The 15798-nt window shown below is 32.5% G+C and overlaps 1 protein-coding gene across 1 annotated transcript; it reads left to right on the top strand.

Moving 5' to 3' along the window:
- Window positions 1–1936: 1936 nt before the first annotated feature.
- Window positions 1937–7229, top strand: LOC126723096 (senescence-associated carboxylesterase 101-like). Its single transcript, XM_050426373.1, has 4 exons — window positions 1937–2075; window positions 2266–2635; window positions 5412–5948; window positions 6221–7229. The coding sequence occupies exons 1-4, from the start codon at window positions 2059–2061 to the stop codon at window positions 7073–7075; spliced, it is 1779 nt and encodes a 592-aa protein (XP_050282330.1). The 5' UTR covers window positions 1937–2058; the 3' UTR covers window positions 7076–7229.
- Window positions 7230–15798: the final 8569 nt, after the last annotated feature.

Below are 15798 nucleotides of genomic sequence, written 5' to 3'. Positions count from 1 at the left end.
CATGGGTTGTTGGACTAGTGGCAGCACATCGAGATCAATTTCCTATCAACTTCCAAAAGTATTCATTAAATAGTTTGGAATTTACGGCAAACGTGAGGTGCGGGCTGGACATCGATGTCAACTTCTATATGCGTCAAAAGCCTTTTTGGTTCTTGCGTAAGTTCTGGGACGTAGACTGCAGTACAAGCTCATTGGTATTTTGGCGCGCACTTACGGGAAAGTGTTTGGCACTTGCGACTCTTGCAAGAGACAATGTGTGCGTACCTTCTTCAGTCAAAAAGAAAAAGAAAGACATGATTTGGAAAAAAATAAGAAGAGAAACTTTAGGGTCCGTTTGGAATAGCAACTCAAACATATGTTTTTAGTTTTTCAATAACATTATAAATATTTTCATACACTTTTTCACTCACACATATTTATACACATGTTTTCAAATAACAAAACACATAGTTTTAAGTGTATATACCAAACACCGTCTTAACTTCTCAGAAAATGTCACTTGAATTACAAGTGAATTCTCCTCAAAAGAATTACAAGTGAATTCTCCTCAAAAGAATTACAAATGAATAATGTTTTCCTTTGGTTTTAAGAATCTCCATTAAGGAGCATTACCCTTGAATTAGAGCACTCACATTTGGCTCAACAAACCAATGTTTTGGCTAATATGATAACTAATTTAACCCACCTAATGGAGTCAAAGATGCTTAACAAACCCCAACAAGTATAACAATAAAAGATTCTTTGAGACAAATAAATCAGGTGAATTGACAAAAACTGACCTTTTTAATTATCTATATAGAAGCTTTTATCATTTTATTATTATTATTATTATTATTATTATTATTAGAAAGTTTATTTCATTAAGCTAGAATTTGTATACCAGTGGTGGTCATGTATATCACAGTTAATAAAAAAAAACCAAAAAAAAAAAAAAGGTGCACAACAAAGGTGCACCAAGGTCCAACATAACTTTTCAACAAAAGAAGTGAAAAGTACTAAAACGAAGATAATAAAAACGAAGGTATATTAATTACTCATTATCCATCAATCATAGCTAAATAGTACCATTTTAGCAAGTTGAAAATTCAACAAGTTTGGGAATGATGTTGTGTCCAATCGAGGATCTAGCTTGTCAGCAGAGCCATTAATTTCCTCAAGACGTCGACCTTAGAAGAAATGGTCATTAGCTTCCGAGCCTCTCTACATGCACCATCAAGTACCATAGAAAATTTCATATTCTCTCATAATTCACTCATCTGAATCCACTTAATACAAAGATAGAGAGAGAGAAATGAAAATTTTCACAGTCAAATCCACAAGTTGTTAATAATATGTAAAAAAAATGTCAAGTTTATCCCAAAAAAAAAAATGTCAATGATAAATATAAATAAAATCCAATTAAAATTAATCAACTTAAAAATTGTAAAAAAAAATAAAAGTTGGCATGTACACACAATAACACATGATGAGTAATGTTAGAAACATATAATTTGCCACAAATTTATACCACAACTCACCATGTGGCATAAAGTTGTGAGAAATTGTGTCCCCCATCGTTACTCATACACAATTTAAAAGAGTTGGTAGATGCTACCCCCAATAAGACTCTGTGTTGTGAAATTTTTCGTGTTTATAATGTAATTTATATATATTTTTTCTTTAGACGTGGAGAGCATAATGGAACTTTTTTAGGTAGGAAAGGGCTAGGCACCGTCCTTTTTTCTTGTCTTTGTGGAGGATTTAAAAAGAGTGATTCGCAGCTCACCGTGAGTGATGGTGTGAAACAAAAGAATGTTTCTTTCAAAATAGTGAAATTGGTCCACTTCAATGCTTATAGTACTTATTTATTTGCTCATTTATTTAAAAGATAATGTAGAAAATGACTTTGGGTTAAAGTAAAGCAAGTCAAGTAAACCTCCACGGTTATTGACTTGTCGTCTTGTGAAATTTCCTGGGAAATTTCTGTACCTGATGAGTAGAACCATTCAATGCTTTATTCTTATATATGTAAGACTCAAGTTTGCTCAACATTACTAAGCAAATCTAAAGCTAGAGAGGATGACCCAAACACAGTTGTAAGTGTAAATTTTTTTTTTTTTAAAAAATCATTTCTTTTTCTTTATTTCCCTAGTTGTTTGTGTTTGTTTTTCTTCACTTTTTCTCTCTTCCTTTCAAGTTTGTTTCTTGACCAAGAAATTCAATACTAAAGAGTAATGCATCATCATTTCTTTGCTAATTTTTCCTATGATTAATTCATGATGGCAGCTTTAGCAGTGGGTTAGAGTTGGCAAAGTTTGTGGTGAACCTTGATATCCTACAACATGCATGGACTGCAATTACGGAGCTATGCAAAGAAACCAGTCAAAATGAAGAACCATCTTCCTTAGTGAAATTCAAAGTTTTTGAGCTACCAAACTGTACCATCATTGCTTTTTTCACTTGGCCTGCTAATAGCAAAGACTATGTTCAGGGAAATGGAGGAGGAGATTTTGTTTCATCATCAACTCTTAAGAAGTCTTTTCCTGTCTTCAATTTCCTGTGCCCCAAAGACAACCAAGATTTCTCCATTAACCAACCTGCATTTCAGCTTTTTAGCTCCAATATTTTTGGTGTGCTCCCTTTCTTGAAATCAAAGGTACCTATATATATATATACTCCGAATTTTTTTTTTTTTTTTTTTTGGGGTCATATATAGCAGTTGTAAGCATTAAGTTCGACCCATGTGTCTTCTTGTCGAGAAACTTGAACTTGCTGGCCTCGATGATTTGATCTAGCTCAATGTTCAACATTTGATTGAATTACTATTTGGACTAAATCTGATCTTTTTTTCTTTTTTTTTTTTCTCTGCTGAATAAAAGACTTTTAAACCACACAAGCAACAATCACCTGGGATGCCTCTGCCAAGATAACATTACCAAAACTTGGGGGGCCAAATCCCAGATCAAAAGTTGGATGAAATCTGATCGAGTTTCCTTTTCCCTGAACTTGTATATATAGAAGTCTAGCAGAAGCTCCCTCGTTATACTTTTACATGCTAGTTTTTTGATTGATGAGCTTGAGTTGCTAGATCAGTACATCTGTTTGGATAAAAAACTGAAAACACTAGTAAAATAATTTTTAAATGTGTAAATAGTACTGTGGACACAATTTTAAAGTTAAATTTATATTTTTTCATATTTGTGGGTTCCGTAAATAGTGTCGTGAGACCCTCAAAAAACACCAAACGCAGCTGAGTTTGGATATCAATGCTATCCAAACTCACACTTATTTGCCATGGAACAGTTACTATTATTATTATTGCTATCAAGGATTTTAATTAAATATCTATCCTTTAAATGATATCTGGTTGAATTGGTATGACAAAAATAATAACCGGTGTTGAGATATCATTATATTAAAAGAAAAAAAAAGGTATGATATTTGATTATTATATTTTTTTTTTAATTTCTGGTATTTTCTGATGTATTGATCCGTAAACCTAATATATTTCAGTCTTTTAAAAAAATTTAAATAAACAAATCATTTTGCAATCTTTCACATATTTCTGTTCGTATTCTCAGCCCAATTTTCAAGATATTGATATCACTTTTCATATCTAAACCAACACATTACAAGATGCTCCAAACAATGTGTCTAGACTACAATCACATATTCTTTTCCAACAAATTTCATAATTGTTGAGTGGGTGATTGCGAGTGATAGACATATTTGAAATTCATGAACTCATCATTTTTTTTCTTTACTACTCACAATTGACTAACTCAACAATTACAAAATTTATTGTGAAAAAAAAAAAAAAAAGTCATATTCATAGCACTACTACCATTTTATCACAATCTTTTTTCATAATCATTGAGGAGACAAATTTTAAAAGGTAGACAAAAAAAAAAAAAAAATGGTATTGGTGGTGGTCCCGATAAGAATCAATGATAACTTAGCATTTATACATTTATGAAATCTATTTGAAAAAATATTTTGTCTAGTATTGTCCTGTTCCAAAACACTTACTTTTGACCTTTTTGTTTTGTATAACTTATCATTTTTTTTTAATGAAAAAAGAAGGGGTTGAGCCATAATTATGCACCTAGCCCATCCAAATGATATTTTTTTTATGAAACTTATCCTTTTTATTTAATAGAAAGATTTCCATTTTAATTTTTTAAAGGTTTATAATTATCATTATTACATATCTCACTCTTCCATGTTAGTGGTGTCAATGGTTGATGATGTTGCCAATTACTATCAATTATATTCTTAACTGTGTCTGTAAACTCTTGACTTTTATTTGGTAAATCAGTTTATTTCTTCCTTCCATGCATGTTGGAGCTGTTAACTGTTCAGAATGACTGTTATATATATATATATATATATGGAGAGAGAGAGAGAGAGTCTTTTTATATTTTCTAAGAATTAGATACGTGAATTTGCATTTATATATAATTGACACAAAATTAAAAAGACATTTTGCAATAATTTTTCTTAGGAAAATTATGCAAGAAATTAGAGTACATTAATTAATATCTAAAGACACTTGATATTAAATTATTAAACAATAGAATGACACTTGGCATCAAATTATTGGAAAATTTAAAAAGATATTTGGCACAAAATTGGAGTCCAGATATTTTAACTTGATTGTTTCCACTTTAATATAGTTATATTAGAAACTTGTTTGATTATACAATTTTACATATCCCAATTGGTTTAGTTGGAGTTTTTATTTTATTTTTTTTTAATTTTATATTCAGTTGAAGCGTTTACTAGAATAGGGAAAATGGAAAAAATCAAATAAAATAAAACCTTAAAAGACATATGTCTCTAAATAATCAAATTAGAACATAAGCTTAATTTCTTATTTTCACATCTTGGTCAGATTGTAAGTTTTCCTGCAATATGGAAGGTAATTTTTATTAATATGAGTCCTTTTTGGACTCACTTTTATCCACTAAAACTTTCAGATAACTAATTCCACCCGTTAGAACTAGTTGCCAAGTAATCTAGGAACATTCACTCCTAACAAGTTAAGCAATTTATACTCTTGCCTAAAGCACTCTCCACTTGTTATTGACAGATTAATTTCAAAAGTTGCACTTATTAGTATGAAGATGTTAATATCGATCTACGCAAAGTAAATTTGATAATAATATTAGTTTTAGATAATGTATAATTGAGCTAAAGTTATAAATTTTTAAACTTTCATAGATTTTGAATTCATTAGGAAGTTAATTTTATTAAATTTGGCATAATTGTATGTTTATCTTTCCAATACGGGTTAGTGACCAATATTCATAGTTGGCATAATAACATTTAACAATGTGTACAATATGCATGCCGAATATTTTTCTATTATTGAACTATGAGAATGTGACTTGGCCAGTTATAAACATTGTAAGATTCATATCATAATGCAGATTGACAATTCCAAACCATTAATTATCACTGGAAACTCTCTGGGAGGATCTGTTGCCACTCTCTTCACCATATCACTACTAGAAAAATTCAATTTTTCAACCACCAAACACCCACTTTGCATCACTTTTGGTTCACCCCTTATTGGTGATGAAAGCCTGCAGAAAACCATATCTAAATATGCAGCATGGAACTCTTGCTTTTTGCATGTGGTTTCTGACCAGGATCCAGTTCCTAGAGTCTTAATTAGTGGTTACAAGCCTTTTGGAACATTTCTCTTGTGTTCGGAGCTGGGTTGTTCTTGTTTTGAGGACCCCCAAACCATTTTGGAGTTGCTGATGGCAACCTATATAGGGAGTCCTGAAAATCAAGATCCTAATAAGATTTTTGAGTCCTATGGAACATTTGTGGAGCATCTCAATCGTAAGGTACTTTGCAAGGATACTACTGATCATGAGTCATCAATTGATTGGACTACACCACCATTACGGGCAGGCATTATTACAAAACTAGCAGCAATTGGACTGGTGCGATCACAGGTAACCCAATTACAATTCTTTTTGAATCGTATATAATTAGAATGCTTATTTGAGCTATGTCATTTGTATACATATATGTTACACCTAGACAATACACAAAATAGAATAATGTAATGAATGAAATGCTTACCAATTAAGTATTAACAACTAACCAAAGCCTCTAATGTTTCTTACATGAGTAAAAATTACTACAATTTAAAGTCTTTGTCTTTGTCCTTGTGATCTTTCAAAACTTCCCTTCTAGCCCAACTCATTTTTACAAGTTATTGCAGCCACTGCAGAACATTGATATCAACATTATCATTGCAAAGACAGAAAAACAGGAAAAAACGACGGCAATTTTAAACAAGCAAGCTTTTGATCCCACCAGGGGGTTGAATGAAATAAAAGTATATATGGCTTATCTAGAACAGTATAAGAAGTTGTCCAAAGACGAAGGAATTGGATACTATGATAGATATAAGCTTGAAAACCGTATTGGAAGGACTACGACTGAAATGGATTTGTTAAAGTTTAAAAAAGCTCTCACATTTTTTTGGGAAGAAATGGTTGATCAAGCAGAGAAAAGGCCCCAGACAGTGGGCCACTCCCTTCGTACCCGTTCACTCTTTGGGGGAACAAATTACCGAAGGATGATTGAGCCGCTAGACATAGCTGAATACTACAACAAGGGCCTAAAAGACTACATAAATAAAGGAAGGTATAAACAGTACATACAATTGGAGCAGTGGCTGAAAGAAACTGAGAAACCTTCAAGTGTTCCAAATGAATTGAAGAAACAGAATGTGGCGTCAAGTTTGACAGAGGATTCTTGCTTTTGGGCACATGTTGAGGAGGCTCTCATTTCATGCAAGTTGCTGAGAGGCGAAGGATCAAGTGATGAGGAGAAAGACTCTACAAAGAAAGAACTGGTTGAGTTTGAAAAGTATGTATTTGATTTGATGAAAAATTACACAGTATCTTCTGAGATTTTCTTACCTGGGAGCAGCTTCATGAAATGGTGGGGAGAGTATAGAGAGATTACGGGAGTTTCTTATAGCTCTAGTCTCACTAACTTACTGAGGAATGACAACAATTACAAGGCATATGCTAATGGCTCCCTAGAGTTTCCTTTAAATTTTGTATGACAAAGATTTGCATATGTCAATATCTATGTGTGCACTTCCCTTCAAACATGTGTGGTATTTCGAAGTCATTACCCAATAAATTGTAAATTAAGGACATCATCTTTTCAACTTTTTAAATTTTTGTATAATAAAATTTTTAGTCTTTCTTTTGCTATTTTTGGGGTTTGATACTTGGATGTGAGTAGATGAAAACTGTTTTAGCATCATTATCAAAGGAATAGTTGGCTTTGTTTATTCTTCCCTCTCAGCAAGGAAAGGCCACATTATTGTGATGCCCCAATTTGATTGATTGTGTGATGTGTGTGGGTATGTGATGAGTCCCACATCGGGTATTTACTGGATTGAACTGGGTTTTATTAACAACTACAAGGAGCCTCAATTGTAACTAGTTCTTTTGAGGTATAGAGAAGATGTGGCTAGCGCTTTTCCTTGGGTCGTTATATATGGTATCAAAGCTGGCCCGGTAATCTCGTGTGGGCTCAGAGACATTACCCCACAAAGTGGGCCCTAACGAGGACGTTAGGGATTTAAGTGGGGGAGATTATGATGCCCAAATTTGATTGATTGTGTGATGTATGTGGGTGTGTGATGAGTCCCACATCGGGTATTTACTGGGTTGAATTGAGCTTTATTAACAACTACAAGGAGCCTCAATTATGACTAGTCCTTTTAAGGTATAGTACAGATTTGGCTAGCGCTTTTCCTTGGGCCGTTACATATTTAATTTATTTTGGATTAATTATGTTTATGGAGTTATATAAGTTTAGCAGGTTAGTCATGCATCTAAATTCATGTTCCATAGATTTGGGTCGTGACAGTGTTGGTATTAGAGCTCTAGGTTATGATTTTGTAGACAATTAGGACTTCTGATGTTTTTGTATAGGATGTGGAAGAATAGGCTTGAATCATTGGATAATCAATGGGTATTTGGTGGGTTTGATAATTGTTAGGAGCTGTGTGCCTATATGCTTAGAGTCATAAGAATAGTAAAAGCTTTAGTATCTCTTGTATACTATAAATTTTTCTTTGAGGTTTATCCAACTCTAAAGTGTTGTTTGTTTGGTTATAGGAAAATGCCACCCCGAAATTCTGCCCCTTCTAGTTTTGAGCCAAATCCTGAAAACCTTGAAGGTGTTTTTAATGCTATTAGAAGTCTTGCTGAGGTGGTGGAAAAACATGTTAGTACTATTGGAATAGCTAAGCCCAAAGATGCTGAGATTGAAGGATGTACCATTGAGCAATTCAGGAAAATGGGTCCTCCTTCATTTTTGGGAAACCCTGATCCTACAGAAGCAAAGACTTGGACAATGCAAATGGAGAAAACATTTGATGTGGTTGGTTGTACTGAAGTACAAATAGTCTCTTTTACTTCATTTATGCTGAAAGGGGAAGCAGAGCATTGGTGGAGATCCACTAAAAAGACTTTGCCACTTGAGAAAGATGAGATATTGACTTGGACTATTTTCCTTGATGCTTTTTATGAGAAATATTTTCCAAAAAATATACGGGATGAGAAAGAAGTGGAGTTTATGGAGCTCATTCAAGGGAATAAAACGGTATTACAGTATGAGGCTAAATTTACTGAGTTGGCTCGATTTGCTCCTCATATTGTGTCTGATGATGCTAGGAAAGCTAAGAAATTTCAAAGGGGTCTTCGACCAAGTATCAGAACTAGGATGGCAGCCTTACGATTGAAGGCCTATTCTGAGGTAGTAGAGACTGCGAAAGTTGTTGAGAAGGAATGTGAAGACTATCAGAGAATTCAAGATCAAAACAAAAAGAGATCCAAGCCTGAAGAATCTCAAAAAGAAAATGAAAATGACAAACCATTCAAAAAGAAGACAACAATAGAACTAGAGCCTAAGGTGGTGCAACAAGTAATAGAGAATTGTTCAAAGTGTGGTAAAAAGCATAACGGTGTTTGCTATCATGAAAGTGGGGCATGTTTTAAGTGTGGAAAAATGGGTCATCGTATCAAAGATTGCCCAGCTTTGAAGAGTGAGCCGATGGTTAAGCCTAACGATATGAATCAGAGGCCAAAAATCCAAGGACAGGTGTTTGCCATTACTGGGCAAAGTGATGAGGAAACTAAGTCAGGTATCATCTGCTTATTTTCTCTTATTAAGTGAAACAGTGGTTTCTGAGTTTATGTAAGTATTGTATGGTTATGATAGTAGATAAGGAAGTAATGGTAGACTTAATTCTCTTAAAGATTTGAAATTTTGATATGATATAATGTGGATTGGTTAGTAGGATATTTTTTGAATTCTAGATAAGGGTTGTATTCAATAGTGCATTTTCCTATGGAAAGGATATTATGCATTGACAATAGGTTATGGAATAGGATGACTGTGAGGAATAAATATCGATTACCCAAGATTGTCCTTAAATTAGGTTACCGTCATACATGTTATGGACAGTACTGAGTTTTAGTGATGCTAATTGGTTGGCTAATATCTCTTTATGTTCATGGACAGTACTAAGTTTTAGTGATGCTAATTGGTTGGCTAATATCTCTTTATGTTCAAGGACTAACGAACCTCAAGTTTAGAGGACTAAACTTATTTTAAGGGGGGAAGAGTGTAATACCCCAATTTTGATTTTATGATTATCACTGTACCTTGTCAATTTTAATATAGAGTTGAGGTACTATATGTGTGTGTACAGTAAGATGGGAGTAGACAATTTTGTGGTGCTACAAATAGGTGAGAAAATTAAAATTTTAGTGCATACAATTTGGTGTGGCAATTAAAATAATAAATAACTAAAAAGGATGAAGATGTTTTATAGGCTTCTTGGAGACTAAAGAGATAAGCTCAAGTAGATTTTAAACTCCAGCCCACTACCCCACCAAGCCCACATCTCTTAAGTGTTAAAATATAAGGTGGAGGAAAAGATAATTAGGGTTTTCATAAGAAGGGTTTCATCACTAAGGAGGCTAGGAGGTGTACTTTTCCTTGGAGTTAATTGAAGAGGCAATCAATTGTTCAAGGTATGATTTCTCACCATTAGAAACAAATTATTAAGGAGTTAGAATTTTATCATGGAAAACTTTAGTGATGTGTAGATTGTTAAAAAGAGGTTTCTTTTTGGTTTCCTAGAATTGTAGTTTACGCTATTAAATCTTGGATTGCCCACTGCCCAGTATGTGGGTTCTTGAACAGATTCATGGAATTTCAATTCCTAATTCAAGAACACGGCTGTAAAGCTTCGACTGTGGTTAACATATATTTATATATATTATAGGATGGCTTTAATGTTAGGATGGCTTTAAGTTTAACGTTGGGATATAAATATATATATAATCCAAAAGTTGAGCCACTGAATTTCAAGGATCTATGGTTATGGTATATGCCTTCCTACGGACATGTACATATATAATATATTTGAAGTCAATGATCTTGCCACCGTGTGTACCCATGAAAATAGACATGGATCAAATATTATTAATGATCATGGCCTTCACGTTTTTCATCGGAGTTATATAATTAAATCCTAGGTTGGCCATTGTGTGTCTCTAGAACAAGCCATGGATTACAAATATCTATTCAGGTATATGGCTCTTACATTTTTTTTCATTGGGGTTTTATATTAAATCTTAGGTTAATGATATTTTGGCTACTGCCTTCCTCATGGCAATATGAGTTTCGATTAATCCAAGGGAATATTATTGGTTAGAGAAACTTTAATTTAGTGTTAAAGTGTTATCAGTTCAGCACAGTATTTTTCCTAGTGAGTCGGTTTGTATAATTCAATAAGTTTCATATTTTGTGGAGGATAGTAAGTAATTTCTATGAATGAATATAGGTCTTATTTAAGAGTGTTTTGAGGCCTTTGGAGGTTGTTTCGGCTGGACTTTCAGAGGGATTCAAGTACTGTAAGTAATTATGCATAATATACACAAGTTTTATTCTTTAAGTTCTTAGAAGTTAAAGGTTTTCAAAAGTTATGTTTTTAAAGCTTACGTTTTCTAAAGTTTATCGAAAGCATTATTTTTACATCAATGAAAGGGAAACTTTGACTTTTAGACAATGTTTTAAAGAGAGACTTCGAATTTGAAATAATGTTTTGAATTTCCAAATCTCATTTAAAAGATGATTTCTAAACTAAACTATTTTCTAAAAATAATTGAGTTTCAAAGTAAGTTTTCGAAAAGGTTCTTGTTCTTTAAATTGTGTAAAACCAAGTGATTTCATAGTCATATTCTTATTCTCCAAATGGTGTTTGAAACTTTTCTTTTAGAAAATTGAGCTTTCAGACTTACTCAAGAATCGTAAAATATTTATATAAACTCTTCAGTTCTTATTCACTCCCTAAGAGAGTCAAGCATCCTTTGATTTATGTTCTATTTGATATTGTGATCTATGATATGCCTCTATATTTGAAAAGAAATTGTTAATATCGAGTAAATTATTATATTTTGTATAAACTTTGTTTTGTGATACGTGACTCAAAATAATTGTTTTTAGAATTGATTAGATATATCAGATATATGTGTAAATCCGCTCACAAGATTGTATGTAAGAATATGTGTTGATCCCTCACCAGCAGGGGTTAGATGTTGGTATCCGCTCACAGGATTGTATGTGAGAATATGTGATGTGTATATGTGACACTGTGCTCTGATCAACTTTATGTATATGATTTCAAATGATTTTAAGATGTGATTACATATGTATTAAGTGATTCATTATATGCTTTGTGGAATAATTATTTTTGATATCATTAAATGAGTTTGTGAAAAATCAAAATACTCGTGCTTTGCTTGACTCTATCCCGTTGTGTATTTTGTATAATTACTTACTAGATGTGTGGCTCACCCCATCAATTACAATTTTCAGATTAAAGTTTAGTTGGGGAATAGAACCTTTGGATTGCTTCGTAAGGTGCAAGGTAGAGTGTGGGAGTTTTAGGCGAAGCCAATAATACTTGAAGTCTTAAAAGATTATTAGTTATTTTTTTTATTCCACTTTAGATTTCACTGTATTTTGGAGATATTTCTAAATTTGTGGAGTTTGGATTTTTGTAAGAGGTTTTACTTAAGAGTATTGTTTCTTTGGAGTTTTAATTTATTTTGGATTAATTACGATTATGGAGTTATATAAGTTTAGAAGGTTAATCATGCATCTAAATTCATGTTCCATGGATTTGGGTCGTGACAGTGTTGGTATCAGAACCGGCCCGGTAATCCCTTATCGGCTCAGAGGCACTACCCCACAAAGTGGGCCCTAATGAGGATGTTAGAGATTTAAGTGGGGGAGATTGTGATACTCCGATTTGATTGATTGTGTGATGTGTGTGGGTGTGTGATGAGTCCCACATCGGGTATTTATTAGGTAGATCTGGGCTTTATTAACAACTATAAGGAGCTTCAATTGTGACTAATCCTTTTGAGGTATAGCACAGATGTGGCTAGCGCTTTTCCTTGGGTCGTTACATATGGTATCCATGGGATATGAATTTAGATGCATGACTAACCTGCTAAACTTATATAATTCCATAAACATAATTAATCCAAAATAAATCAATACTCCAAAGAAATAATACTCTTAAAAACCTCTTACAAAAAAAAAGTCTAAACTCCACAAATGGGAAATAATCTCCATAAAAACATGAATTATAAAATAAGGTAGCTAAAATTCTATAAGTCTTCAATGCATACTGAAGTCACCTACAACTTCCATGCTCTATTTTGCACCTTGCAAAGTGACCCAACGGTTCTATGTTTCCAACTATACTTTAATTTGAAAAATAGTAATTGATGGGGTGAGCCACACATCTAGTAAGTAATTATACATAATACACAACGGAATAGAGTCAAGCCAGGCATGAGTATTTTGATTTTTCACAAACTCATTCAATGATATCAAAAATAATTATTCCAAAACATATAATGAATCACTTAATACAATTGTAATCGCATCTTAAAATCATTAGAAAACACATACATATAATTGATCAGAGCACAGTTTCACATATACACATCACATATTCTCACATATAATCCTGTGAACGGATATCAACATCTAATCCCTGCTAGTGAGGGATCAACACATAATCTCACATACAATCCTGTGAGCAGATTTACACATATATCTGATCAATTCTAAAAACACTTATTTTGAGTCACATATCACAAAGCAAGGTTTATACAAAATATAATAATTTACTTGATATTAACAATTTCTTTTCAAATACAGAGGCATATCAAAGATCACAATATCGAATAGAACAAAAAAAAATCAAAGGATGCTTGACTCTCTTGGGGAACGAATAGAAACTGAGGAGTTTATATAAATATATCACAATTCTTGAGTAAATCTAAAAATTTAATTTGCTAAAAGAAACATTTTAAATACCATTTGGAGAATAGGAATATAACTAAAATCACTTGGTTTTAACAAATTTAAAGAACAAGAACCTTTTTAGAAAGCTTACATTGAAACTCAATTATTTACGGAAAAATAGTTTAGTTTAGAAATCATTTTTTTTTTTAAATGAGATTTGGACAATCAAAACTTATTTAAAATTCGAAGTATCTCTTTAAAACATTATTTAATAGTTGAAATTTCTCTTTCAATGATACAAAAATACTTTTGACAAAATTTAGAAAATATAAGCTCGAAATACAAACTTTTAAAAACTTTTAACTTTTAAGAACCTAATAGACAAAACTTGTGCATATTATGCATAATTACTTACTGTACTTGAATCACTCTGAAAGTCCAGCCAAAACAACCTCCAAAAAGCCTTAAAACACTCTTAAATAGGACCTATAATCAATCATGGAAATTACTAAATATCCTCCATAAAATATAAATCTTACTATCCTATACAAACTGACTCACGAGTAAAATACTTTGCTGAACTAAATGATAGCAGTAATGCCAAGCATCTCTACCCAAAAATGTGTTTCCTTGAATTTATCAAAACTCATAGGCAGCAGCTAATACTATAAGATTTAAATATATAACCCGAAAGAAAACTGTGGGCCAAATCTATTATGACTTTGCTCAAGGACTTAATTTGCACCCGACCCCACCCTTATGTCACTAGTTATCTCTCATTTTTGTCAAGGTCCTATTCTTCTTATTGTAGTTTTAATGGTCTATTGCCTAGGTGTTGACTAATTCCAATCAGAATGATACCTTAAGGTCCAACACGACTACTATTCTTTAAAAGGTTAATGACAGATTTGTTTCTTTTATCCGAATTGTAATTTCATCCCAAAATATTGTGGTAATATTGTGATGCCCCAATTTGATTGATTGTGTGATGTGTGTGGGTGTGTGATGAGTCCCACATCGGGTATTTATTGGGTTAAACTGGGCTTTATTAACAACTACAAGAAGCCTCAAATGTGACTAGTCCTTTTGAGATATAGCACAGATGTGCCTAGCGTTTTTCTTTGGGTCATTACATATGGTATCAGAACCAGCCCGGTAATCTCGTGTGGGCTCAGAGACATTACCCCACAAAATGGGCCCTAACATGGACGTTAGGGATTTAAGTAGGGGAGATTGTAATGCCCCAATTTGATTGATCGTGTGATATATGTGGATGTGTGATGAGTCTCACATCAGGTATTTACTGGGTTGAACTAGGCTTTATTAACAACTACAAGGAGCCTCAATTGTGACTAGTCCTTTTGAGGTATAGCGCAGATGTGGCTTAGATCTTTTCCTTGGGTCGTTACAATTATACCATTGAAATAGTGAGCATAATTTTTCCCCAACAAGACCGTTCATGATTTGCTAATATTTCTACATTTTCCAACAAAAGTCAAAAATAGGATTTTGAGAGTGAAAGGAGCAGTTCAATTGATACATTAATGGTAAGGTTTATATAATGCAATTTGTAATATAGTTAGGTCAAGGGAGGATGTAGAAAAAATAGGAAAAAGTGAAAGGGAAAAAGAAAATATCTTGAGTTGAATTCTTTATATATCATTATCTGAATTTCTTTTTATTAAATGGTAAAAATAATCTAAGTTATAGATAGTTGAATTGGTAAAGTTTTTTATTGTTGCATAAGAATTTAGAATTTGAATCCCACTTATACAAAAAAATAACTGGTTTCTTGGCCTAATAATAAATGATAATTATCATAAAGTAGATACCGTAAATTAAAATTTTATTGTATCTATTAAAAAAAAAATAGGAGTAAAAATAAAAATAAAAACATTGAATTTTACAAAAGCCAAATTAGTATGACAACAAGCCTTGTGAGCTAGTTAACGCTATGTTCTTCCTTCTACTTTTTTGCCCCCTCCAATAAGAGAGATTTCTATTAGGTGTATGTCTAAGAAATATCTTATTAACACTATAAATGAATCAAGCTATTTATGAACAAATAGAGCTTCGCTCAAGAAAAAATCTGTTTATGTTGTTTATTGATTAAACAAACCAAGCTCAAGCCCAACTTTAGACTTAATTATTAAACAAGTCAAGATTAAACATAATAACGTGTTCATAAACAAGCTCATAAACATTATGACTCAAATTAACTATATATAATACTATATATTTATATGTATACTTTTCTAAAAATATATTTATATAGATTTACAATTGGGTTATATAAGTTTGTCAATTATTTATAGTTTATTCATAACATAAACCATCCATTTGTAGTAAAAAAATAAAAAAATTTATGGAGGAGTAAGATATGTTAGTGTAGGGACTGGGTTTGAGCACTGCTATCGTTAGATGAGTGGACTCAAG

This window comes from Quercus robur, chromosome 4, assembly GCF_932294415.1.
Source record: "Quercus robur chromosome 4, dhQueRobu3.1, whole genome shotgun sequence".
In the NCBI taxonomy this organism is placed as follows: domain Eukaryota; kingdom Viridiplantae; phylum Streptophyta; class Magnoliopsida; order Fagales; family Fagaceae; genus Quercus; species Quercus robur.
This window is presented reverse-complemented; position numbering and strand designations above follow the sequence as displayed.